Genomic DNA, 26,594 nt, shown 5'->3' with positions numbered 1-26,594 from the left:
ATGTTTGAAATTAAAATATAATCCAAAAGACAAGCCAGTTTGTGTCACATGATCATTATAGAAAATCCTACAAGAACAAAGGAAGTTCCAGAATGGGCATGAGTGAATTCAGATCAGGATGCCCAGCTCTGACCGCCCCCAGGGGTCTGTATGGTGGACTGGGGAGAGGCAGCAGAAGGAAACGAGCAGGTGGCAGAAAGAGGGGTGATTCGAAGGGCTTGCTATTTCAGTGAACTTTTCAACTGAGGAACTGAGGAAATTCTCAGCACAGAGGTATCCTTTACTCCATTTTTCTTTAAGACAGCATCTCCAGGCTTAGTTAAAGGAAAGGAGGGATCACCTTCCAGCTCTTCAAGAAAACTCTCCTATGAATCAATAGCATTTTCTGCCCCCACTCCCTCCCCATCACCTCTCTATCCTCTCCCCACAAGACTGCACTGGTGGAGATGTTTCTGAACAGATAATGCTCCTCATGTCTCCTTTACCCACCCCTCTATCTCCTCCTACCCTATTAATAATAATGTTGGTATTTGTTAAGTGCTTACTATGTGCAGAGCACTGTTCTAAGCGCTGGGGTAGATACAGGGTAATCAGGTTGTCCCACGTGAGGCTCACAGTTAATCCCCATTTTACAGATGAGGTAACTGAGGCACAGAGAAGTTAAGTGACTTGCCCACAGTCACACAGCTGACAAGTGGCAGAGCTGGGAGTCGAACCCTTGACTTCTGACTCCGAAGCCCAGGCTCTTTCCACTGAGCCACGGTTCTGGGGGAACTACTACAGGTTTTTTAATTTATTTTAATTTCTCTCTCCCTCTCTAGACTGTAAGCTAGTCATGGGCAGGGAATATGTCTGTTATATTATTGGGCTGTACTCTCCCAAGCACTTAGTACAGTAAGTGATCAATAAATAACATTGGTTCATTTTAACAAACCAGTTCATAGTCTAAACGTTCCTTTGCAAGAGGCTCAGTGGTATTAAGAATTCCTACAGTAATCCTTGGGCCACACCAGGTTTGGGATTTGTTAGGGTTCCCAGAACCTTCTAGTGAAATTGCTAAGTAGCACACAGCTAATGGGGTCACCGTGGGATTTGCCACTGTCCAAGCTTGGCAGGAAAGAATCAGATTGCACTTAGCTGGCAGCCCCTCCAACACCCTCCGGGATGTGTTGTCATGGGCAACTGGAAGGGGGATATCAATTTCTGGCCAAAACTGAGCAGTGAGACTTCTTCGGGAATGACAGCATGGTTCTATTTCCGGTAAGGAGGGGAAAGTTACTCTGTGATTTCACCTCTAACCTGCCCTTAGCTCCTGCTTATCAATTGAATCAGATATGTTGATGGTCTCTTAAAATTCTTGGGTGGGACGTAACAGGCAGTAATGGTCTGTGGTTTTCTTCATCATCTGGTTTGAGTTCACTCACTGGCTCTGGACCTTCACGCAGTGTCCTCTGGATATAAGTAAGACATCCCCTTCCGTCCGTGTTTTTCTTTGCCATCCTCATTGCCACTGGTGTCCCCGTTCACGCAGCTCTTAACCACACCCTCCTCTGGCTGTGAAGGTCCCACAGGAAGTCGGACAGGGGCCTGTCCGGGGTGGCCTGTGGGGAGCGTGTGAGATGGTCTGCATGCTCCCTCTCTCTTGTGGGGCATTTCGGAGAGTCGCCATCTCCCCTCCCCACCCCCGCCGATCCAGGGCCCCGGCGAGTACTCACCCCGGCATCTTGCCTTGGTACTTCCAGTCGCAAATCTCAGTCAACGTGGAGGACTGCGAAGACACGAGGGACGTCAAGGAGTCGTGGAGCACCAAGCCGAGCCACCACCACCGCAACTCCTGCTCCAGCGACCAGTCTGAGCACCCCCTGCTGCGGCGCAAGAGCATGCAGTGGGCTCGCCGGCTGAGCCGGAAAGGACATAAGCACACAAGTAAGACGGCTGAGTGGATCAGCCAGCAGAGGCTGAGCTTGTACCGGAGGTCGGAGCGGCAAGAGCTGTCCGAGCTGGTGAAAAATCGCATGAAGCACCTGGGCCTGCCTACGACCGGCTACGGTGAGAGATCGATCCCCTGACCCCCCTCTCCCTGCAACTCTTTCCCCGGGAGCGGGGTGTGTGGGAGGATCTGCGGAGGGTGGAAATGGAAGGAGAGAGGGAGAGGCTTTGACCAGCCCCGCCTGGTTCCTTGGTTGAGGCCCAACCAAGCTCCATATTTCCAAGCAATAATAATGTTGGTATTTGTTAAGCGCTTCCTATGTGCAGAGCACTGTTCTAAGCGCTGGGGTAGATACAGGGTCATCAGGTTGTCCCACGTGAGGCTCACAGTTAATCCCATTTTACAGATGAGGCAACTGAGGCACAGAGAAGTTAAGTGACTTGCCCACAGTCACACAGCTGACAAGTGGCAGAGCCGGGAGTCGAACCCATGACCTCTGACTCCGAAGCCCAGGCTCTTTCCACTGAGCCACGAGAAGCCTCAGCCCCAGTGGTCAGCCCAAATTTACAAACACGGGGCGGGCTGTGGCCTAAGCTGGGGGTCCAGCTGCTGGGTCATCGATCAGCCCCTTTAATGTCTGAGCTTTGCAATGAGGACAAGTTGGGGGCGGATGGGTTGTCAGCGAAGGTTGGACCGGATCTTGACCGTCATCAGGGCGTGAAGGGTAAACTTCGGGGTCGGGGAAGATGCCTGAACAAATCCTCGCCAGGCACTGGTCCTGGAGAACTGAATGTGGCAAGGGGTGACTCAGAAAAGAGATGAAACTGTAGCTCCCTAGCCCATTGCTGTTATGGAACCAGACGCAGGTCGTGCTGGTAGAAGCAAGTCAGCGATCCTGCCCACGACCCAGGGGTCAGGATCCTGCTCGCAAATGCAGGAATGCCTTGTCAACGGAATTTTTTGGTGCCATTCTCTTATATGTTAGGACCAGTTCTTCCGCCGAGTCTCACGGTGCTTCTGAGGCCTGGCTCCCTCATTTCCTCGCTTCTCTCCCTTTCCGCCTGCCATCTGTTCATCTGTCTGCTTTCATGTCCGCTAAGCCATCCCATGCTTTTGGAGCGCAGCTTCTTGTGTTAACATGAAGGGAACCTCTGAATCTCCTATCTGGTCTTTAGGAAGTTCCCCAACATTATTCTTTAGCATAAACTGAAAAACCACCAAGAGGAACAGACTCTTTTCCAGTTTGAAACTGTGAAGTGAGTCGAGGTCATTGATTTCCTTTTCCTTGGGATGGAAATCTCATGCATTCTGTTTCCCTAAAGACTCTCAGATATGCCCTGGCATGTTTTCTTATTTTGTTAGCTATAACAGGGCACACGTGAATGTGCAGATATATGCGTGTGTGTGTGTGCGCGCATGTGTGTCTCTCTCACATACATACATATGCAACTTTGAAACTTGTCCTCTTTAAGCTCTGCTTTCTAGACCATTTGACACGAAAGTGACACGAACAGCATAGGAAAAATATGACAGAATATTAAACGTTGAGTGCTGAAGCTTTTTCATTTTTTCATGGTATTTGTTAAGCACTTACTATGTACCTGGGATTTGTACTAAGCACTGAGGTAGGTACAAGATAATCAGGTTAGAAAAAGTCCCTTTCCCACTTGGGGCTCACAGTCTTAATCCCCATTTTACAGATGAGGTAACTGGGGCACAGAGAAGTTAAGTGACTTTCCCAGTCACATAGCAGACAAGTGGAGGAGCTGGGATTAGAACCCAGTTCCTCTGACTCCCAGGCCTGTGTTCTTTCCACTAGGCCAGGCTGCTTTTTCATTTCCTTTAATTTTAAAAAAAAAGACCTTTCCCAATAACCTTGCTGTGATCAGTCACTTTTATGTCAAGTGAGCAGATGTTAGAGACCTGTTAGAGACCTAATATAAGCTTGAAATTAGTTGGTTCAAGAGTACCAGACCCTCTCATTCAATGTGCTAGTTGTCCCTAGCATCTCTAACATGGTTGTCTTTGGAGAGGCGCTGAGATTTTTGAAATACATCATTTCTCAGTCAGTCAGTGGTATTTACTGAGTGCTTACTGTGTGTAGAGCATTTTACTAGGTGCTCAGGAAAGGATAATACAGTAGAGCTGGTAGGTGCTATCACTGCCCACAAGGAGCTTACAGTCTACAGGGGGAGACAGACATGGAAATAGATTAGGAATAAGAGAAATAGTAAAGCATAAGAATATTTACATAAATACTGTGGGACTGGGGTGAGTATCAAAGTGCTTAAGAGGAACCCACCAAGTGGATCCCAGAGGGTCCTAAAATTGCTCCCCATTGTACAGGTGGAGAAACTGAGGCCCAGGGCAGTTGGGTGTTTGTCCAAAGTCACACAGCCAGTCCGTGAAGGAGCCAGTGCTTTATTGTTGTTATTAATAATAGTAATAATAATGTTGGTATTTGTTAAGCGCTTACTATGTGCAGAGCACTGTTCTAAGCACTGGGGTAGATACAGGGTAATCAGGTTGTCCCACGTGAGGCTCACAGTTAATTTTACAGATGAGGTAACTGAGGCACAGAGAAGTGATGTGACTTGCCCACAGTCACACAGCTGACAAGTGGCAGAGCCTGAATTTGAACCCATGTCCTCTGACTCCCAAGCCCGGGCTTTTTCCACTGAGCCATGCTGCTTTTCAGTGTTTACTATGGGTCAAGCACTGTTCTAAGCGCTGGAAAAGTAGGCACTAAATGTAGCTTTTTCCTCTCCCTGCCATCTGGAGTTCTAAGTCCCGAGGTCAGGGCTGGAGCATTGGTGGGATGGCTGTAAAGGAGGATGTCCCACAGCGTCGATCAAGTCCTTGCTCAGATCTGGGACCACCCTGAGGTGACGCGGAAGGAGCCTAGGGATGTGAAGTGTGAACATCCAGTGGGCTTTTCCCAGCCCTCCCCAAGTCCAGAATATAATTAGGAAGGGGTGCGAAGGTTCACCTGAGGCATTATTCTTCACTTTTCTCAGCAAATGTGACTTCCTAGATGTTTGCTGGAACACATGAGCGAGAGAACTTCGGTCTATTGTCTTTGGGACCAGAAGTGATCCTTGATAGAACAGTCGATCATCAGCATAGGGTTCTGTGTGGGCTGCATCTGGCTCGTGGGTCTATCGTCTGTAGAACCAGAGCAGGGAAGCACAAAATCTGGCCCTAGCCAGTTCGGGCTGAGCTTGGTATCCCCTTGGCTCATATCCTACCCCCGGCCCCGCCATCTCCACCCAGGTTAGGTGAGATGCAACATGGGGCCAGGGGGCCGCTCAAATTAGATGTGAATTGGGGCTGACCCAGAAATGGGTCCAGGGTTCTCCATCTGCAGCCACAGGGGTAGGAGAGGTACCCACAGGAGAGGTAGGAAAGCCGACCCCTTCCCTAACCTGAAAGTGGGGCCTGAGTTTCCTAATGGGCTACATTGGCACCCTCCTGTTGCCAATCCAGAGCTCCATTCAGCCCAGACAGAACCAGAGTCGATTGGATTGGGTCAGATTGGGCAGTTCCGACCCATGCAATCATTTAACGGATTCCTTATTGAGTACTTATGTGCAGAGCACTGTACTAAGCATGCAGGTTTCTGGTCAGAGCTAAAGGTGACTGCTGCTACTCCTGATTTTTCTCTCTCTCCTCTCTCTCCTCCCCCCCTTCTTCCAATTCCTTTCCCTCACCACACCCTTTTTCCTCTCTCTCTCTCTCTCTCTCTGCCTCTCTCTCCCTCCCCCCCCCCCCAATTTACCTTCTCTTCCCTTCCTTTCTCCCTCCTCCCCCTCCCCCGGCCTTACTCTCTCTGCCCCTCTTTGTCCTTTCACTTCCTCCTCCTCCTCTTTCTATCCCTCTCTTGCTCACCAGCTCAATCCTTCTTTCTCTTTGTTGTTTTCAAATACATTGCTTGGAGAATTAGAATTTGTGCTGTTCATTTACATGATCCTGCCCAGGCCCTTCATTTCTCATTGCACTTTTTCCGCACTACACCCAAAGTCTAGTTGGGTAAGCGGCCTTCTCTTGGACACTGTAGCCTTCCCAGCTGCACCAGACGGATTTTGGAGAGGAAAATCGGATGTCCAGTTGCATTTTCACTTTGGAAGGTGCAGTGGAAGAGGCAAGGGTGGCACCAGCAAGTCTGGGGGGAGGGGACAGGATCCCCATCAGTCAGTTAATCCATCAATGGTATTTATTGAGTGCTTACTATGTGCAGAGTGCTGTACTAAGTGCTTAGCAGAGCATAATACAACAGAGGTGATAGACACATTCCTTGCCCACAACGAGCTTACAGTGTGGAGGAGTGGAGCTGTATCTGCAGATCTAGGCCCTGGCAGTAAAATCCCAGAGGAACTCCCTGGGCAGAAAATAAAGGGGCAGTCCGTTTGTGAGGACACTGTCTTAATAATAATAATAATAATAATAATAATAATAATAATAATGTTGGTATTTGTTAAGCGCTTACTATGTGCAGAGCACTTTTCTAAGCGCTAGGGTAGACACAGGGGAATCAGGTTGTCCCACGTGGGGCTCACAGTCTTAATCCCCATTTTACAGATGAGGTAACTGAGGCGCAGAGAAGTTAAGTGACTTGCCCACAGTGACACAGCTAACAAGTGGCAGAGCCGGGATTCGAAACCATGACCTCTGACTCCAAAGCCCGTGCTCTTTCCACTGAGCCACGCTGCTTCCGTCTTGCATCAGCAGATGCAACAGGCAAGCAGTGTGGCCTAGTGAATAGAGCACAGGCCTGGGAGTCAAAAGGACATGGGTTCTAGTCCCAGCTCCCACCATTTGTTATCTGGTGACCTTGGGCAAGTCACTTCACTTCTCTGTTCCTCATCTGTAAAATGGGGATGAAGATTGTGAGCCCCATGTGGGACAAGGTCTAGGTCCAACCTGTTTACCTTGTACCTACCCCAGCGTTTAGAACAGTACCTGGCCCATAGTAAGCGCTTAACAAATACCATAAAAAGGCACGGCGAAGCAGCTTAATGACACAGTAATACTCTAAGCTTTGACACATAGGAAAGGACACCCAAAAGGTCTTGGATGTTATGTTTCAGGGAAAGAAATTAGAGAAGAATTGCCGATTTGATGACTTCCTCTTAGATCCGGCAGTGAGCCCGAGATTCTGGAATGATCAGTTGGTTCTTCTGGTGTCTTCTGGGTCCAATGTTGCAACATATCACCTGTTCCTGTCTACACTCAGCATCGTGGAGAGTACATTGTTCTGCCTTGTTTCCGCCTTTTATTTATTTTATTTTTGGCCCATGTTATCGACTATCTAGCTATCACTAGAGTCTACCTCTACCTCTTAATACCTGGCAAATCACTGCTTGCTGATCTTTCTCTCTCTCTCTTTGTTTACGTCTGTACCTTTTTCTCTATGTTCTGTAGAGGATGTAGCAAATTTAACAGCCAGTGATGTGATGAATCGGGTAAACCTTGGATATTTGCAAGGTAATTCTCCTCCCTTACGAGTCAAGCTTGACTCGGGGCACACAGCATAACAAGAACATGCCAACTAAGGTCAGAAGCCTGCCAGCCACCAACCTAGGCTCTGTCACATTTCTTTCCACCTGAGGTGGAGACAGAGAGAAAAGAGGTCACGTGGTGGATACTTTGCATCCAAAAGAAAGGGGACGTGCAAACCGAAGCCAAGAGCAAGGCATTTCCTAGCACGTGATTTTGGAGGAAAAATGCCTTTTGTTTTTTGAAGCCCAATATCTCTTTTCCGAATGTTACAGCAGTAGACTCAGTTTCTGCCTCACCCCTTTATAGCCTCTGGACATTCAGATGCCCTCTTCTAAATTTTCAGTGAAGTAGCAAACTGTTTTAGATGAATACAACTGGGAAAGGCAGTTATCTAATTGTTTCCAATTGCAACCCCAAAAAAAGTCATTTGGGGGAGTTTCAGTACTTGTCAGGGTACAATCTGCATTCTAAAAAGCAGCGATATTTCGGCACCCCTGGGCGGGGAGAAATGCCCCGCTTTTATTTTTAACCATACACAGTCTATGCTTTCTTTCTGAACCCGAGAGAGGGATGAACGTTTCCAGGGACCAGGAATCCAGTTGCAGGGTTTGCCCCTTCTTCAGGAAGGTGTCAGATTAAAATGCTCGGCTAATTTCCAGAGACTCACTCTGGCCAAACAATTGCCAATGTTAGTAGTTGAGTGAAATTTGGAGTGAGAATCCCAGGTCATCCGAGTGCCCTTAATGGAAGGCCAAGCCCCTTGTATAACAATAATAATGATAGTAATAATTGTGGTTTTTGTTAAGCGCTTACTATGTGCCAAGCACTGTACCAAGCAAAGGGATAGATATAAGATTATCAAGTCGGACATAGTCCCTACGGCTCAAAGTCCAAGTAGGTGAGAGACATGATACTGAATCCCCATTTCACGGATGGGGGAACTGAGGCCCAGTGAAGGGACTTACCCAAACTCACACAGCAGATAAGTGGCAGAGCTGGAATTAGAACCCAGGTCCTCTGACTCTGAGCCCCATGCACTTTCCACTAGGACACGCTGCTTTCTCTGTATATCATCCAAAGACCTGGCTGAGTGCTGGCAATATCAGAAGCCTCTTCAGTCACCACCAAGGGTGTGAATTCCTATGGTGTTTATAGAGCATTTCCCTGAGCAGAAACTCATTTGCCTAGCTCCAGGATCTAATTTATAGTTCTTGATTGGGGTACTTAAGAATTTAGGAGAGGCAGATGCCCATTTAAATTGGTGGGCGCTGGGAAATTAGAAAGCAACATCCACCTCAGAGCACCCCTGGCTTCCTCAGAGCCAGGAGTCCGCTTGCCGGAGAAGCAAATGTCGCTGTCCCCAACCCCTGAGTCAGTGAATGACGTAGAACTGCTGGTGGTGATCATTTAACGAAGCAAAAAGGATGACCCAATTTCAAGCAATTTTGTATGTAATGTGAAGTTTTTTTCAATATTTAAATTTTAGGTCCCTTATAGACCACAATGAAGATGAAAAGTTGGCATTTTCCTAAAATTGTGTGCCTTAATTTTAAGAGCTGGCACCCCATCTACCCTCCCCACCCTCCCACCCAGTACGGTTTCATGGAAGGCCCACACCAGCACAGTATATTGCCACACTGGCGAATGCAGGAATCTTCCCTTTTATAACTGCCAAAGCAATTTCTGCCCAACATACCCTTAAAAAATGTTTTTAAACCCCTGCCCGAGGACAGTCTTCCTTTTGGTAGCTGGAAAGCTGTTCCTTTCTGCTGTGCCTAGGAGCTACTTAGCAAACCTACTGCCAAACTTCCTCTGGTTGGGATTTGCTTTGAACTTGAAGCAACACCTATAACGTGTTCCAAATTGTCCTGACAGGGAGATTTTCTGTGTGGGTTGATTATATAAGGGGATGTTGCTCTCCTGGGCTGTGTGGCAATATACTGGGTGGCTGTTGGCCACGGTGCTTGAAGTCAGTGCATGGTTTCACTAGAAAAAATCTGCTTCAGTGGAGCAGAGAACCCTGCATCCTCCAGAGGCCCCTTCCCAACTACCCCTCTCCCCCCGAACACCCCCATTCAGGGGGGAGATTGCACATATATGATGACTCGGATTGATCAGACTGTGGCTGTCTCTTACCCAGCTTCCATCCTGCATCTTCAATTCTCCCACTCCATGTTCCCTGTAAGGCCAAGCCCTGCAAGCCAGGGCAAAAATCATGGTCGGTGTGAAGGGGTGACTTAAACATGACCCGTTCTGGAGCGTCACACACTCAGTTCTCCTCTAACGTGGAAGTTGTGGTCCCAGAGAATCTTGTGTTTAAGGTAAACCCGTGCTGTAGATCTCGTATGCACAATGGTGTCTTCCAAAGCGCATCGTGTTGTATCGAGAGAGACACTCCTTGCCGGGAGAACAACCCCCAGCTCCAAAACGACCTCTATCCAAAAGCACACAATATGTTAGAACTTACCGGACTAGACATTCTACTTCTGGAGGCAACTCAGGAAAATTCAGTCAGTGAGTCAATCAGTCAGTCGTATTTATTGAGCAGTTACTGTGCGCAGAGCACTGTGCTAAGCACTTGGGAGAGTACCATATAACAGACACATTCCCTGCTCGCAATGAGTTTGCAGTTTACAGGGGGAGACAGACATTAATATAAAGAAATTACAGATATGTACATAAGTGCTGTGGGGCTGGGAGGGGGGGATGAATAAAGGGAGCAAGTCAGCGTGATGCAGAAGAGAGTGGAAGAAAGTTTGTTTTATTGACTGATTTTTGGCAGCCAGTTACCCCCTCACATTTTTTTTCCAAACTTCAAGAATGGACAAATTCCTCCATTCATCAAATAGAGTTTTCTTTAGCCTCTTTTTTTGAAAGAACACTAACGCGGGCCCAGGTTTTCATAGCCGTGCAGCACCCAAGAATAAGGAGACATTCAGACATAGCTTTTTCATTGCTGGTTGATCCTGGAAGCTGAGGACTGCTCACCAGTGGCTCTGGGATGTCCAAGACAAATGGATTCTTCAAAATGGAAAAAGAGCAGTTTCAGCAAATTCACAACTAATTTGCATTCTCAATAGGTGTGGATGGAGGCAGGTGAAACAAGAAGGCCTGAAGAGTCATACTGGGGACACCTCTTTATCCAGATCCACCCATTATAACACTTCCTTATGCCTGTTCATCGGACAGTATCACGTGGACAGTTAATTGTGGATGACCCTATAGCCCAGGCGTAGGGGAGGGGCTTTTTTATTTAAGGTATTTGTTAAGCACTTACTATGTGCAGAGCACTGTACTAAGCACTGGAGTAGACACGAGCTAATCAGATTGGACACAGTCCACGTGCCACATGGGGGTCACAGTCTTAATCGCTATTTTACAGATGAGGGAACCGAGGCACACAGAAGTGCTAAAGAGTCTGTCAGGATCTGTTGCTTGCTGACACTGACTAGAATGAGCTAAACCAGGAACAAAGACAGACCCTATGGGGAGGAAAAGTTAAAATCAGAAAAGAAAATATTTGGAAGGCAAAACTGAATTGCATCATACTTTTGAGGTTTAAGTCCAAATATGCCCCTGCCCCTACTGTCATTTGAGTTTGCATTTCTTTTGAATCTTTGGTTTTCCCATATAAATACTTCCCAAGGGGCTCTGGGAGAAGACGGCGTATGTGTTTCTGGGACTTGAGCGCCCCCCTCAAGTGGCCACGGGGGTCCCACTGAGAAGCCTTGCAGGGGATAGCATCTGGAATCATCTTGCCTCCTTCATATGCCCAGCCCCCCCCCCTCCATTCATCTACCTCCCAGGGTTTCGCCTCGTGCATAGCGCACCTTGTCTGCAAACGTCCGCCTGCCAGGGCGGTCTTGCCGTAAGTGCACATTGCAGTGAGGCAAAGACCCCATCCCACTCACCCCCGCCGAGAGAATGTGCTTTCGCACGCAATCACGCTGTCTCACTCCCACTCCCCCCTGCCGCCGCAGACTCCAATCATCGTGGCGGATATGCGTGTCTTGTTTCAGTCAACACAGATGTTTCTGTTATAAAGGCTTAAGTCTTTGGAAAGCGATATAGCTTTGGATGGTGGAGGATAGCAGGGATGACTTGGTTTAGGGATGCCCAGCTGGTGGCTCTTCAGAGTTTGCAGTAAAGCCAGATGTATGTTTGGAAAAAGTTTTCTTGAATAGGTGCCACGGGCAGGGTTCCATACCCCAGCGAGGGGTAATCCTGAGGATGGCTAGTGAATTCTGTGCTTCCCTGCCTGATTTCAGAGTCGTGAGATTGCTGCTGATATGGGTAACTCAGCCAACCGGCAACACGGATTGCTTTTTCCAGCTGGTCTTCAGCAGCTGAAGCTTGAATATATCTGGGTGTTTTTTTTCCCTCCATAGAAATGAGCTCCTCAAAAATTGTGCAGTTAACTGCTACTGAGCATTTAATTTTCCATTCCAGTTAGATTGGCTTGTTAGGTTGGCTGTAGACAGAAAAGGGAAATTGCAATGCCAGAGTAGAAATGGCTTTGACCTTCAGCCAATGCTGAAATCGCTCATCTGCCTAGCAGGCCCTAGGCCCTGCCAAGATGTTCACAGATATTCAAGAAGCATGCTCTGATTGCTATCTATTTCCTGGTGGATGGTTTTCTAATTAAAAAAACCTAATGCCTCCCCTCCCTTCTAAGCATTCCCTGGTAAGTGACTGAGGTAAGCTATAGAGATTTGCTCACCGATCTCTGGACAAGTGTTCTTCTAGACTCTGACGAGGGTGATTCCCGAGAGGTGGATGGATCATCCCAGAGGATAAAAGGAGCTGTGTGTGTGTATAGGGTTACAGGAACTCTCCTCTGACTTCAGTGGCTTTGGCTGAGATGTGAGAGCAGTGGTCCCAGTAGAGTTCCTGCATCCTGGACTAGGAAAAGCCGAAGTCTATCCTTCCCCCTCCCTCTCCACTCCCAGTCACTGTGTATCTGGAAGAGTCCCTTACATTTGCCTCGGGGTAAAGTTGACCTTGTGCTATTGCATGATATCAAGGCATCTGTCATACTGTGTGTGTGTGTGTGTGTGTGTGTGTGTCTCTGAGATGGGACCCCTGTCTAGAAAAACACCTATTGTTTTTCTGGCTGGATGCCCTGATGGATTTGCAGATATGCATCCTAAAAAGCTGAAGCCAGTGTTCTCTATTACTTAGAAGACCACCACCCTCCCTTCTCCTTCCCCACTTCCTGTCACCTCTCTCCACTGGCAGAGAGAGGGGGTGACACAAAGAGTGATCATCAAGGATGCACCAGGCTCTGGTGGTCTGGGGAGGGGGGGCAGGGGAAGGAGAGAGAGTGTGTGTATGTGTGTGTGTGTTGGGGTGGACGGGGAGAGACTCTTTCCATTCTGGCTGGGTTTCCCCAAATCACCCTTGGTCATCTGAGCTTCCTGAAAGATATTTGGAAGGGTGAAGGGAGCAGAGAAAGCCAGGTGCTTCAAGACCCCAGCCCAACACCCACTTTTAAGTCACCGGGATCTTTGCAGTCAGCCCAGGACGGGCTTGGATTGGCATCGGGCTCCTCTTGGTCACATTGTCATCGCTGGCTTCAATTGCATCTGTGTCTCGCTGCTGCTGCTTTTGCTTGAACAGCTTCCCAGGGCCTGGGGTGAATCTCCTGCCTGTTTCTTTTGTTGTTTTAAAAAATACGTACTCGCTAATGTATCTGAAAACAGATGGGGAAAGACGTTAAACTCCTGCTCGACCCTCACATAATAAACACTCATTCCCTTTGCCCTCAAGGAAGGGTGACTGTGGGAGGACATCAATCCTGGGCTTATTTAACCTCGATGGAAGTTTTCGTAGAGGTGCCTTCTGCACAGGCGAGGGTTTAATCTGCCCTGGGCTACTTGTCATCTGGGCCTGTAGGTGCCTGGAAATATGGACTGAGCCCCAGGGCCTCAGCCAGGCCGGTGAATTTGGGGGGTGTTTTTCTCCTTTCCTTTGCAGATGAAATGAATGATCACCAGAACACGCTGTCCTATGTCCTCATTAACCCTCCTCCCGACACAAGGCTGGAGCTGAATGATATCGTGTAAGTATGGTACTCACTGATATGATGGTTTATTTTTTAACTATCCCTGCACTTAGCACACAGTACTCAGTACAAAGTCAGCACCTAATGAATGTCATAGTCTATTAGTGGTGGGCATCCAAACCCAAAAGCTTTTTACTTTGACTTTGAGACTATCAAATCAATCAGTGGTATTTAGTTAGTGTTTACTGTGTGTGGAGTGCTGAATTAAGTGCTTACCCAAGCCAGGAAATCCCTAAAGCACTGAAGGGGCTGCTGATCATCACACTTATAAAGGAATTGGGGAACACTGGTCCAGGGCTGGATACTGTGCCCCAAAGGTCTGGAAGAGAAGTCTTTGTACATGTGCAGAACAGTGGATGGGTGAGTGTAAGCTTCCCTTGAAGCTTTCTTCTTATCATTATTATTATTATTATAATCGTCATCATTGTTGTTACTACGGTATTTGTTAGGCACTTGCTATTTGTCAAGCTCTGTTCTATATGCTAGGTTAGATACCAGTTTATCAGGGACCAGTCCCTGTCCCAGATGGGGTTTACAGTCTAAGTAGGAGGGAGAACCACTACTGAATCCCCATTTTACAGTCGAGGAAACTGAGGCAAAAAGAAGTAAAGTGACTCACACAAGGTCCCACACCTAGGTTTTCTGACCCGCAGGCCCATGCTCTTTCCACTAGGTAATGCTGCTTCTGCTTGATTGAATAGGGTTTGCAAGAAAGTAGCATCCACTTTGTAGAGGAAGTCGGAGTAGGTAGAAGATGAGCTTTCCAGCCCATTTTTTTAAGTAAACTCTAAAAGCAGACAGTAATTCATTTCCAAATTATCCTCAGGAATAAACCACAAGGCATGTGGATGCAGCTTCTCCTCCTCCAAATTGATGGCAACACTGTCTCTCAGCTTACTGCATGTGGCGTTAGGCATAAATGAGTGTTTTTGAGTTAAGAATAGTAGAAGGAGAAGTGAGGTCATCATGAAGACAGCATCACAGCATTCCTTCAAGCATCCTCTTGCCACAGTCAGAGTCAGGACACCAGCCTGGATGAAATTGCATTGCTTCTGTTCTTAGGCTATAATGGACTGAGGTGCTGTGAGGATCCAATTCACAATCCCTGCTCTTGAGGCTCTAACACGTCATTTAGATGACTTTTTGCAGGCAGCGATTTTGAATGGTTTTCATTTTTTGCACAAGTGCCTGCCCATAAAAGTGAACCCTCCTAGAAGTCTTCCGTGGTGTCTAGTTTTGTCTCTGTCTCTAGGGAAGGTCCTGTTCTAGGCAAAATAATTTGTGTCCTCCTGTTTTTATGCTATTTTGTCAAGCACTTACTATGTGCCAGACACAGTATCAAGTGCTAGGGTAGATACAAACTAATCAGGCTGGACACAGTCTGTGTCCCACATGGGACTCAGTCTTAATCCCCATTTTACAGATGAGGTAACTGAAGCACAGAGAAATGAAATGTCTTGCCCAGGGTCACACAGAAGACAAGTCATGGAGCTAACTACTCCTTTTCTGTATTTTTTTGCTGCATCTTCCTCTCTCACCTGTTAACTCTAGGTGTCCCTCGAGACTCTGTTCTGGGTCCCCTTCGACATTCATTCTTCTGGGGAGCTCATTCTCTCCCAAGGTTTCAACTACCACTTCTATGCAAGTGACCCCTAAATCTCACTCACTGGCCCCAAGTCCTCCCCACTCCTGCCATTCCTTACTTCACTTCTTCTTCTCTCTGAGGTGTCTCCATGTGTCTGTCCTGCCATAATAATAATAATTATTATTATTTTCTTGTTAAGCACATTGTTGTTAAGCACTGTTCTAAGCACTAAGGTACAAATTACAATTTGTAATTTACAATACAAATTAATCAGGTTGGATATAGCCCCTGTTCCACATGGGGCTCAGTCTCAGTCCCCACTTTACAGATGAGGTAACTGAGGCATAGAGAAGTGAAGTGACTTGCCCAATGCCACATAGAAGACAGTTAAGCTCAGTGTGTTTATAATTGGACGTCTCACCTGTTCTCCCAGTCCTATTCTTCCATCTGACTTTCCCATCAGTTGGCAACACCATACTCCCTATTTCTTAAGCCCGCAACTTTGTTTTTGTCTTTGACTCCTCGCTGCCTTTCAACTCTCATATTCAATCTGCCAAGGAATCCTGAGAGTATTTTCCCCTCGTTTCCCAAATTAACTGCCTTTTCCTCTCTGTCCAGACAACCATTATCCTGGTCTAGGTATTTATATGTATTGCAACTAAATTATTGGAGCAAGTCTCCTAACTGATCTCCTGTCTCTAGCCTCTCCTCTCTCCAATCCTTGTTTTAATCTTCTGCCTGGGTCATTTTTCTAAAACATTATTCTACATACATCTCTTTCATTCCTCAATGATTACCAATTCCTTTCTACAGTAAACTGAAACTTCTGGGCATTGGCTTTGTCACTCCAACAACTTTCTCCCTCATCTTCTCCCACTACATTCCCCTCACCACTCAACTTGTCTTCTTTGTTACTCCAAAATGATCCTCACTGCCTTGTTGTCGACCTCCATTCCTGTCACCCCTTGCTTACATCCTTTCCCCTACCTAGAACTCCCTCCCTCTTAAGAAGTGGCAAATCACAACTCTCCCCATCTTCAAAGGCATCCCTTCAAAATAACTCACCTCCTCCAGGAGCCATTCCTTGATTGAAATGTCCTTCCCCATTGGATTCTATACAATAACAGTAATAATTCTACTTGTGGTATTTGCTGAGCTCTTATTATGTGCCTAACACTCTGCCGAGCACTGGGATAGATGCAAGACAATCAGGTGGGGCTCAATGTCTGTGAAAGAGAACAGATGAAGAGACTGAGGCACAAAGAAATTAAGCAGCTTGCCCAAGGTCCCACAGCAGACAAGAGCAGAGCCAGGATTAGAGCCCAAGTTCATTAAATCTAGGCCCGTGCTCTTTCCACTAGGCCACACTGCTTCCCTAGGCAGTCATGTTCTCCCACTATGTATGTGTATCATTGATTCATAGTTGCTTAAACTTATTATTTTTCCTTTCATATTTGGGCTCTCAGCAGCAGTAGCTTTTTGTCAGTGACTTGTGTGTTAGTCTCCCTCATTCAATTGTAAGCTTGAGGGAACCGCATTTTACTTCCTCATACTCCTCATAAATCAAGTATGGTGTATTAGTATGATTATGATTTTTTTAATCATATTTATTGAGGGCTTACCGTTTGCAAAGTTGTGGCTCGGTAAATACTATTGGTTGATAGTGTGGGTTCCCGCTTAAAGTCCACTACATTCTGAGGTTAGATCTCTTCCTCTGCCTCCACACCTTTGTGCGAGTCCCTCAAGGCTCAGTTCAGAGAAGAAGCACGGCCTAGTGGCAAGAGCACAGGTTTTGGAGTCAGAGGACACGGGTTCTACTCCTGGCGCCGCCACTTGTCTGCTGTGTGACCTTGGGCAAATCACTTCACTTCTTTGCACCTCAGTTACCTCATCTGTAAAATGCCACTGCAGGTGGCATTAGTCATAAATGAGTGTTTCTGAGTTAAGAATAGTAGAAGGATCTTGTATCTACTCCAGTGGGTAGAACAGTGCTTGGCACATAGTAAGCGCTTAACAAATGCCATCATTATTAATAATGTTGGTATATGTTAAGTGCTTACTATGTGCAGAGCACTGTTCTAAGCGCTGGGGTAGACACAGAGTAATCAGGTTGTCCCACGCGAGGCTCACAGTCTTAATCCTCATTTTACAGATGAGGTAACTGAGGCACAGAGAAGTTAAGTGACTTGTCCACAGTCACACAGCTGACAAGTGGCAGAGCCGGGATTCAAACCCATGACCTCTGAATCCCAAGCCCATGCTCTTACCACTGAGCCATGCTACTCTGGGTCCCCTTCTTAGGTAGCTCATCTGCTCCCATAGTCGTATTTATTGAGTGCTTACTGTGTGCAAAGCACTGTACTAAGTGCTTGGGAGAGTACCATAGAACAGACACATCTGCTGCCACTGCTTTAATTACTACATCTATACAGATGACTCCAAATTTACCTCACTAGCCCTGACCTCTATACTTCTCTGCAATCTCACATCTCCTCCTGCATCCAGGATATCTCTATATTATAACAACAACAATAATAATAATGATGGTATTTGTTAAGCGCTTACTATTTGCCAAGCACTGTTCTAAGTGTTGGGGTAGATATAAGGTAATCAGGTTGTCCCACATGGGGTTCACAATCTTAGTCTTGCGTCTTGAGAAGCAGCATGGCTCAGTGGAAAAGAGCCCGGGTTTGGGGTCAGAGGTCATGGGTTGTAATTCCGGTTCCGCCACTTGTCAGCTGTGTGACTTTGGGCAAGTCACTTAACTTCTCTATGCCTCAGTTACCTCATTTGTAAAATGGGGACTAAGACTGTGAGCCCCACGTGGGACAACCTGCTCACCTTATATTCCCCCAACGCTTAGAACAGTGCTTTGCACACAGTAAGCGCTTAATAAGTACCACCATTATTATTATCATCATTATTATTATTATTATTAATCCCCATTTTGCAAATGCGGTAACTGAGGCACAGAAAAGTTAAGTGACTTGCCCTAAGTCACACAGCTGCTAAGTGGCAGAGTCGTGATTAGAACCCACAACTTGTGACTCCTATGCCCGTGCTCTTTCCACTAAGCCACACTGCTTCTCTGGATGTCCTCTGGCATCTCAAGCTTAACATGTTTAACGCTAAATTCTTTCATTCATTCATCCATCCAGTCGTATTTATTGAGCACTCACTTGTGCAGAGCACTATACTAAGTGCTTGGGAAAGTACAGTATAACGACCAAGAGTGACATTCCCAGTCCACAACGAGCTCACGGTTTAGAGTGGGGGAGACAGACATCAATACAAACGAATACAATTAAAGATATGTGTATAAGTGCTTTGGGGCTGAGTGGGAAAGAGCAAAGGTACAAATAGGCTCCCTTTTTGAATTATTCGAATTTGAATTCTTCATCTTTCCCTACCAATATCATCTCCTACTAACTTTCCCATTACAGTTAACACCATCATCCTCCCCATCTCTCTAGCCCATAACCTTGGCATTATCCTTGATTTCTCTCTCTCTTTCAAACCCCACAATGAATCTCATCACCAAATCCTGTCATTTCCTCCTCCGCAACATTTCTGTAATTCGCCTCTTCCTTTCCTCTCCAACCCACAGGTCCAGGCACTTGTCACATCCCTATCTGAATACTTCATTAGCCTCCTCATCGGATCCCCCCTCCAGCCCCTCCTCTCTCCAATCCACACTTTACTCTCTTGCTTGATTCATTTTCCTAAATCATCATTCTGTGCAATTCTGTGAGGTGCAGCATTGCCTAGTGGATAAAGCACAGGCCTAGGAGTCAGAATGACCTGGGTTCTTATCCCGGCTCTATCACTTGTCTGCTCTGTGACCTTGGGCAAGTCACTTAACTTCTCCGTGCATCGGTTACCTCATCGGTAAAATGGGGATTAAGACTGTGAGCCCTATGTGGCATAGGGACTGAGTTTAACCTGAAAAGCTTGCGTCTACCCCAGTGCTTAGTAGAGTGCCTGGCACATAGTAAACACTTAACGAATACCATAAAAAATAAGTAAATCTTCCCACTTCTCAAAAACCTCTGTTGTCCATGCCTCTTAACAAGCAGAAACTCCTGACTTTGCATGGTTAACTTTGTTGCATTCAGTCAGCTCTCTCCCCAGTCCTTATCTTTGCTCCTCTCCCCATACAACACTTTGTACCTTTCAAACCAACCTGCTTACTGTGACTTATCCTCATCTGTCCAACTGCCGGCATTTTGCTGAAACCTTCCTCACTGCCTGGAACTCTCTCTGTCTCTTGCACATTTGGCAAGCCTCTAGTGGCCCCATTTTCAAAGACTTTCTGAAATCACATCTCCTCCTGGAGGTTTCTACTAACTCCATTATATTTACTCACTCACAGGCTTAGTACAAGGTTCTGCACACAGAAGGCACTCAATAAATACGATTGTTTGAAGCTTCCTCTGATTAATCTCTCATCTTCCCACTCTGTATCCCCCACCAATTGCCACATCAGATTTACTTCAGCACTTGCATATTCACACATCTCTGTAGCTCTACCTGCAATTTGATTTTAGTGTCTGTCTTCACCACCAGATTGTAAATTTTTGAAGACAGGGATCATATGTCTACCAGTCAATATTGTACTCTTCCAAATGTTTAGTGTAACACCCAGGTGCTAAATAAATGCTACTGATTGATTTATTTAGATGGGATTGAATCTCATCTGAACCACCCCATGTATCAGCCCTAACTATTCTACAGGAAAATTGTGAGACAGATTTTCATTTTTGAAATCCGGTGTAATGGAAGACAGTTTTCAGTGCTCACTCTTCAGTGTAAGTCCCAAGCCAGGAAAGGGTTGTAACCAAAGCTTGTTGAAATCAAACATCTTTGTCAGGGGTGAAAGGGAAATGAAATCAGTGAGCGCTTTCTGGGGTGCCCAGTCTAATAATCAGTTTACTCTTCTCATTCTAGGTATTTAATTCGCTCTGACCCCTTAGCTCACGTATCCAATGACTCTCACAGTCGAAAAAGCAGCTGCAGCAATAAGCTGGACCAGTGTAATCCTGAGACAAGAGATGAAACGCAGCTCTGAAGCCCCTCTGCACTTAATTTGCCATCTCTCTTGATTGTTAATGCATGGAACCATCTCCAGAAGTTTGTTTTTATTTGTGTTTTGGAGGAAAAATAATGGAAAAAAAACTCATGGTGATGTGCATTTTGAAAGTTTCAAATGAAAACTGGAGACCAGGGAATCAGTAAGCTGCCAGAGAACTTTCATTGCACTACAAAAATGCAATCCCTAACCTGAAATCAGCCACTCAGAAATGCCCTGAAAGGAAGTTCCTTCAACTTCAGATTCAGAGAAGAAGACCTGCCCTTCTGAACAGCAGGAAGTTCCTAGATTGAATATTTTTAACCTTTTTAAACTACACACACACACACACACACACAAGTACCGTCACTAGTGAAACTCCCTCCGCTGGTACCTATGGGGCATGTCTGACAAAGAATTGTGCTAAAAATGGAAAAACACATCAAATCCCCATTCACTCAAGTCATTAGCTTGGACTCTCTATCCCTCTGGGCCACAGGTCACTGTAACCCAGGGCATTGTAGCAGTTGGAAAGAAACTGTTGTTTTATTCTTAGATTCAGATTTCCTCCCTCTCCCTGTTGGGGGGCAAGGAATGCTGAGAAAGGGAGAAAACTGGGAGCTTTCAGGGTCTCCTGACTACGCATCTTGTTTAGAAATTTGGAGGCGGGTGCAGGAGATGAGGCACCTGTGAGGAATTGTCTAAGAGGAAGACTTCTATGTAAGTGTGCTGCCTCTTTCTCCATTTGGTGGCCTTATTCTGTGGTCCAGGTCCCAGCACAGGTAGAGAGCGTTGAATACCTTTAAAGACTCAGTCACAGGGATTCTGATCCATCACTCAGAACAGGGGAATTCACAATTCCTCTAAGTCCCAAGATGATGTCTGGCAGAGGGGTTCTACATGCTGTGAAATTCCAAGTGCATATTTGCTTTAATTTCTTTTTCCCAACCGCTTCCCTCCCCACCCTCCATCCTTTTCCCAAACCATGAGTTTCTGAAAGTACTACTCGTTCATTCCCGACAAAGCAGAGAACTGTTCACCCACTAGCCTCAGAAAATCCTGAAAGTCACCATTTGCTTGCAATGTAGAGAAACTTCTAATTGACCTGCATACCTCCAGGTTAGCCTACCCAATCCACAGGTTGCAGGTCAGGTTGGGTAAGTAGACTTATTTTGTGGGTGCAGGTGGGTGGTCTGTGGTTGCAGGTTGGGTGCTAATTATAGTATCCGGGCAAATCTCAACTTCCAAGGTCTATTCTTGCTTTCCTTGAAATTTAGTTTTCCCGGAGCACCTTAGTTTCCCCAAGGGAAATCCCTTTTAGTAGATTGAGAATTTGGGAGGTCAGAGGGAGTGGTGTTGGGAAGGGAAAGCTGCATCACAAGCGCTCAATAAATATCACTGAAGCGCTCAATAAATACCACTGATTGATAGGATGGTTTTGATTATATTGCAGCTTTGAAGGACCTGTGTTTTGGTGGACTTCAGTCATTGAAGAATATCAGGCAAATGGTCACGTGTGGTGCCTTGTTTTCAAGCTTCTGTTGTTATCATCCCATCTGCTGTGTGTGGCTGAGCTCCTGATTTTTACAGGTTGCTTGCTGCCTCAAGAGGTTCCCCTCATTTTCCTGCACAACTCTGAAGCTAGGGGACAAACAGTGAGTGTTTCATTGGTTTCACTGCTCTTTGAGGTTGCTGAATTTAAGGCTTGGGCCTTGGTGGCCACCCCATGGGTTAGCTCTCCTGGCCTCTCAGCCAAAGATAAACTGGCCACCTCCTAGGTCCTGGTGGCAGACTGCAACCGGAGATCGCTTTCATGAAAACCCCGTCCTGCCTAGCCATAGCTCCCCCACCGACTCGGAAAAAATACAGTTATTGCTAAAGGACTCTTTGCTGTCATAATCTGCACATTCCTTCTTTGACAGAGCCCAGGGGTTTTGAGAGGGGTTGTAAGTTTGCTTTGTACTACCGGGGCCAAGGTAAAATTGGCCTGGAGGACTTTATCTGTTAGAAGGTGGTTTCTCTTACTCCCAAATTATAAATGTTCAGTAACATTTAATGGGCAGGCTCATATTTCTAAACGTATCTTGTTATTGTAATTAATAGCTGTGCAACTTCACATCAACAAGACCAGTTGGCTAATGAAAAGAAAGCAAGACCTCCCTCGACGATAGGTTTGTGTGTGCCACCCAGTAATCTGTCGGTACCAGTTATGTATTTTGGATATGAAAGTGCTGCCAAATTATATAGAGTTGGGTATAGTCTATCTGGAGTCTGTGGTGGGGGCTATTGTAAAGAGGTATGGCTAGTGTAAATAGGAACCTTAAATTTGCACAGATTAGAAAGGGAGCACCTGGGCAAACTTTGTGGTTAGAGGACAGGTGACTTTATATAAGGAAATGGAAACAGAAGATGTATTTTTTGTCTATTTTTGCACAAACCAAAATTTTGATGTATGTCTACTTGAATGCCAGTGCACAAACAGACTTTCTAAATAGCTCATTTCACGTTCAATTCTAAAGGAAAGAACTTTTAGAACAGGCAAAGCACAATTTCAGCCTCAAAGTTAATGACATTCAAAACTCTTAACTGAACTTAAAATTTAAAGGTAAATGAAAGTAACCATTGTTTTTTGGTCATGATCTGAAACTCGAACATCCATGAAATTAAACTTTTTATCATATTGTGCTGTTAAATAATCAATGATTGATACCATCTCAATCGTTGCCTTCTAAATATTAAAACATTGCAGCTTTAGAGTTAAAACTCGGTACCTGGGTGAATGTAATTCTTTAAATGTCGGGTAGCTGGTCTGAACCTAGGCATAGGGGGTTGTCAATTAAAACTGTAATATGGGTGGCCTAAAGAGGTAATGGACCTATTTTGCCCCTGCTGTTGTAGTCAGGGTGTGTTTAAAATGAACCTTTTTCAGGCTTTGTGTGGTCTTCCCTCAGTACTTGGAAGAGGAAACAAAACCTCATATAGGAAAAAAGTTACTTTGTGCTGCTAACTTGGCTCCTGGGGGAGTCTTTGGAGGCAATTATATAACAGTGGTTGTGCAGAGGCTTGAACTATGGAGAAAGCATTGCCATTTCCAGGGGGAGTTGCCTGGTTCAGCATCTCTCTGGGGTGCAGATGTCCACTGACAGTTACCTAAGTATTCTATGAATTCAGAACAGTTTTCTTCCTCACCTCACGGGCCAACTTTAAATGTTAAAGATTTAGTAGTTAGCTTGTATAATTACCAAGATTTTAACCCCACACACCCTCTCCTCCCAAACACCTAGATTGACCATTACCAGCATAACTTGCTTTCTGTTTGTTTCCTAACCTTTCCTTTATGGATTGAGTAGGCATTCATTCATCTTCCTTTAAGGAGCCACAAAAGGCTTCTTGGTACCCTGGGAGAATTAAGAAAGGAGAGCCTGTAAAGATGCTCTTGAGGTAGTAGCATCCCTTTCCCTGGTTAGCTAGAAGCCAATGCCTTAAGTCTTCATATCCCCTAATTCTCCTTTCATTCCAGGTAGGTATCTAGATATATGGAAGTTATCTAAGAAGGTCATATTGAAATCCAGAGAATCAATTAATGGACTTTGAGCACTGTACCTAGTACTTGGGAGAATGTAATAGAGGAAGTAGACAGGATCCCTGACCCCCAAAAGTTTACAGCATCATCTTAAAAGAGAAGTGGAATGAGCTTATCAGGATATGTAGGCCTTATTCCATGTCTACACTGGCACATGGCACCTGTGCCATATTTTGTAAATATGTGTATAAGCTTGTATATATGAGGGAAATTAAAAATCCACTCATGAGATTGACCTTTTTGATTCTTTTAATTTTAGAAATTAAATGTGAGAACACCTAGAGGGGATTACACATCCAGGTAAATGGTAGGTGATTTAAACAGGTAGCAACAATGATGGTTATGAAAATGGATTTATAATGTACCCTGTGAAAAATGCATCTTTGAGTGAGTTTCTGTGCCCCTTTGGGGGTTGCTTCTTGGGTCACTTTTGATCTAGGTTTCACTGGGCAGCTTTAGTATAGCTCTCTCGAGGACATGCGTTGCCTAGAGAACTGTCTCCTGCCACTATTCCACAAGGAGCCCTACCTACCACTAAGGTGAAACACTTAGCTATAGGTCTCTGTCACCAAAGTTGATTTGAGTTTCCTACCCTACAGCTCCTCTGTCTTCGATATCAGACTTATACATTGGAAACCATCATGGAGGTGGTGTCCTCTTGGCCCATGAAGTTAATAGCAGTCTCAGAGCAGGAGGAGAAATGAGCTGGCTCCGACTGATGACATTTAGCTGTGCGGGTCTCCTTGGCCACTGTTCTAGCTCCTTATCAAATAGGTACTGTTTGCACTGCAACCAGCAAGTGGAGTTTCACTCCACTCACAACTGACCTTTGATTGCCCATCAGTACATTATTAACAGGATGTGTGGCTCATTTGTCCCAACATTATTCCAGTTTTAAAGGCTAATAATTGTTTTTTTTTTAAATTCAAGAACTTACTCTGTGCCACATGCTGGGACAGATGCAGAATAATCAGATCAAAGTCCCTGTTCTATGTATTTAAGGTAAAGTAGAAAGAATAAATGAAAGTCTTCACCCACTGAGAGGGTTTTACTTTTATTTACTCAAGCAAGACCCTAAAACACTATTCTAAAGGTAATACTAAAACAGTTAAGGAAAACTTTTCCACAGGCACTCCCTGAAATCTGAAAATAAGACAGCAGAAGACTTTAGCATGATCTAAAAACAGTTTGGCATCAGAAATATCTATTTTCCAATAAGTTTGGCCTAGCTTGTAACAAATGCATGCTTTATTAATGGAACTATATTTGTGATGATACCTGAATCTTGGACAAGATTTCATTCTTTACTGTCCAATAAAGAAAAACAAGATTTCTGAAATTGTGGGCCTTTAAAGTGATGTTGATATGGCTTTAGACTGTCCCACATTCACACTAGAGAAATAATGTATGGCTATACTTTTCTCCACAGAGATTTTCAAATGTCTCTAAACTGTTTACAAAGGATTTTGCTGCTACTAGAATATAAACCCACTAGAGAAGCATTTTTGATTTTCTGCCTGCCTGGTTTTGTGTCTAGATAACAAGAGGTCAATTCAGCATGGTCTTCGGTTCAAATCCCTGGGTTTTTCTTTGTTTCACTGGATTGTTCCAGAGACTATATTCTCTTCTAGCTACCAAGACCACTGGAGTTCTGGGCAGGAGGTAGGGTAGTTGGGGCGGAGTAGTTCCTCTAGACCTGGGTTGCACCCACACAAGAGTACAACTTCACATGGCACAAACCCATGCCTCCATTTGGCTTTCATCTGTTTAGTTTTTGGACCTGCTGATACTTGAATGTTCACATGAGACAGGCCCAACTGAAGGGGATTCAGATTACAAAATTATTTACTTGAACACTGTAAATATCAAGTTGAATATCAAGACATTATGGTGGTTTTCATCAAAGTGTGAGTGGTAACTGAGAAATGATAGTGTATAGTCTAAGCTGTTAATGATTTCAGATGATTTGCAAATGTATACTCTACCTGATACTAGCTATGATGGGTTTGTTTGTTTCCTTGGTCAGTTCTCCACAACTTATTCTGAACAACCTTTAAAAAGAAACTGCGTGGATGTTGGGGCACCCCTGAGTTTAATGTTCCTCTTCAAGTGCCTGACCTACACCTATGGGGTAATTAGCTTTCCTCTCACCACCTCAAATGATCTGTCTCCTCCTAAGCAGTCTATGTGAGGCTGCTTGGCAACTTCTCATTCCAGAAAATGAGAACAGTAGGTCCCTTTGAGAAGATATCCCAAGCAGCATTTCTTTTCTCAACTGCCCTAGACTAGGTTCTTTTACTCTGCCTGGAACTTTCTCCTCCACTCACCACCTTCTTACCCCACCCACCCTGGTTAGAAGGAAATCAACTCACTACTAATTATACACATTTTCTGAAACTGATTTTACTCCCCACTTACCATCTTCCTTTCAATGCCCTCTTTGGAACCCACCCGATACCTCACTCTAAGGCTCAGGGAGGGAAAGCTTGTAGGTGAAGATCTATTTCTGGGGGACTGATGCTGGTTTTGCCAAGGTATCACAAGTTCTTTAGCATATGGAGTGATTCAGTTGGCCTGAAGCAGTTGAGAGAAAAAAAATATGGATTTGAGTTAGATTTCAACTCTGTTCTAGGGAAAAGGCTTTCATATGGCAGTTAAACCATGGTGCATAGGAATGTTAGTTTTGTTCATCCTGACAGAAGGTGCATCATGGGCATGGTTTTTTTTTACTGGCATTTAATACTCTTATGATTTTTTCCATACCTCGGTTCCCCTGGTGAAATGTTCCTGAAAAAGCCAAACTGACTTTTGTACAGTAGGATGTAAAGAAACAAAATGTTCAATAAAAAGTTGCATGCAGCAACA

The 26,594-nt window shown here is 45.3% G+C and overlaps 1 protein-coding gene across 5 annotated transcripts in view; it reads left to right on the top strand.

Moving 5' to 3' along the window:
- KCNT1 (potassium sodium-activated channel subfamily T member 1) overlaps positions 1 to 26,594 on the top strand; it is a 278,660-nt gene extending 252,066 nt beyond the window's left edge. For 3 of the 5 annotated variants that reach the window (XM_039911790.1, XM_029062378.2, XM_029062380.2), the window contains 4 exons: positions 1,743 to 2,049; positions 7,352 to 7,414; positions 13,406 to 13,490; positions 20,026 to 26,594. In XM_039911790.1, the coding sequence (XP_039767724.1) occupies positions 1,743 to 2,049; positions 7,352 to 7,414; positions 13,406 to 13,490; positions 20,026 to 20,146 (576 nt within the window). In that variant the 3' untranslated portion in view covers positions 20,147 to 26,594. The remainder of the gene's footprint in view (positions 1 to 1,742; positions 2,050 to 7,351; positions 7,415 to 13,405; positions 13,491 to 20,025) is intronic. The other 2 variants (XM_039911792.1, XM_039911791.1) reach the window with 1 other exon arrangement.

The sequence above is a fragment of the Ornithorhynchus anatinus genome, chromosome 4, assembly GCF_004115215.2.
Source record: "Ornithorhynchus anatinus isolate Pmale09 chromosome 4, mOrnAna1.pri.v4, whole genome shotgun sequence".
NCBI lineage: Eukaryota > Metazoa > Chordata > Mammalia > Monotremata > Ornithorhynchidae > Ornithorhynchus > Ornithorhynchus anatinus.
This window is presented reverse-complemented; position numbering and strand designations above follow the sequence as displayed.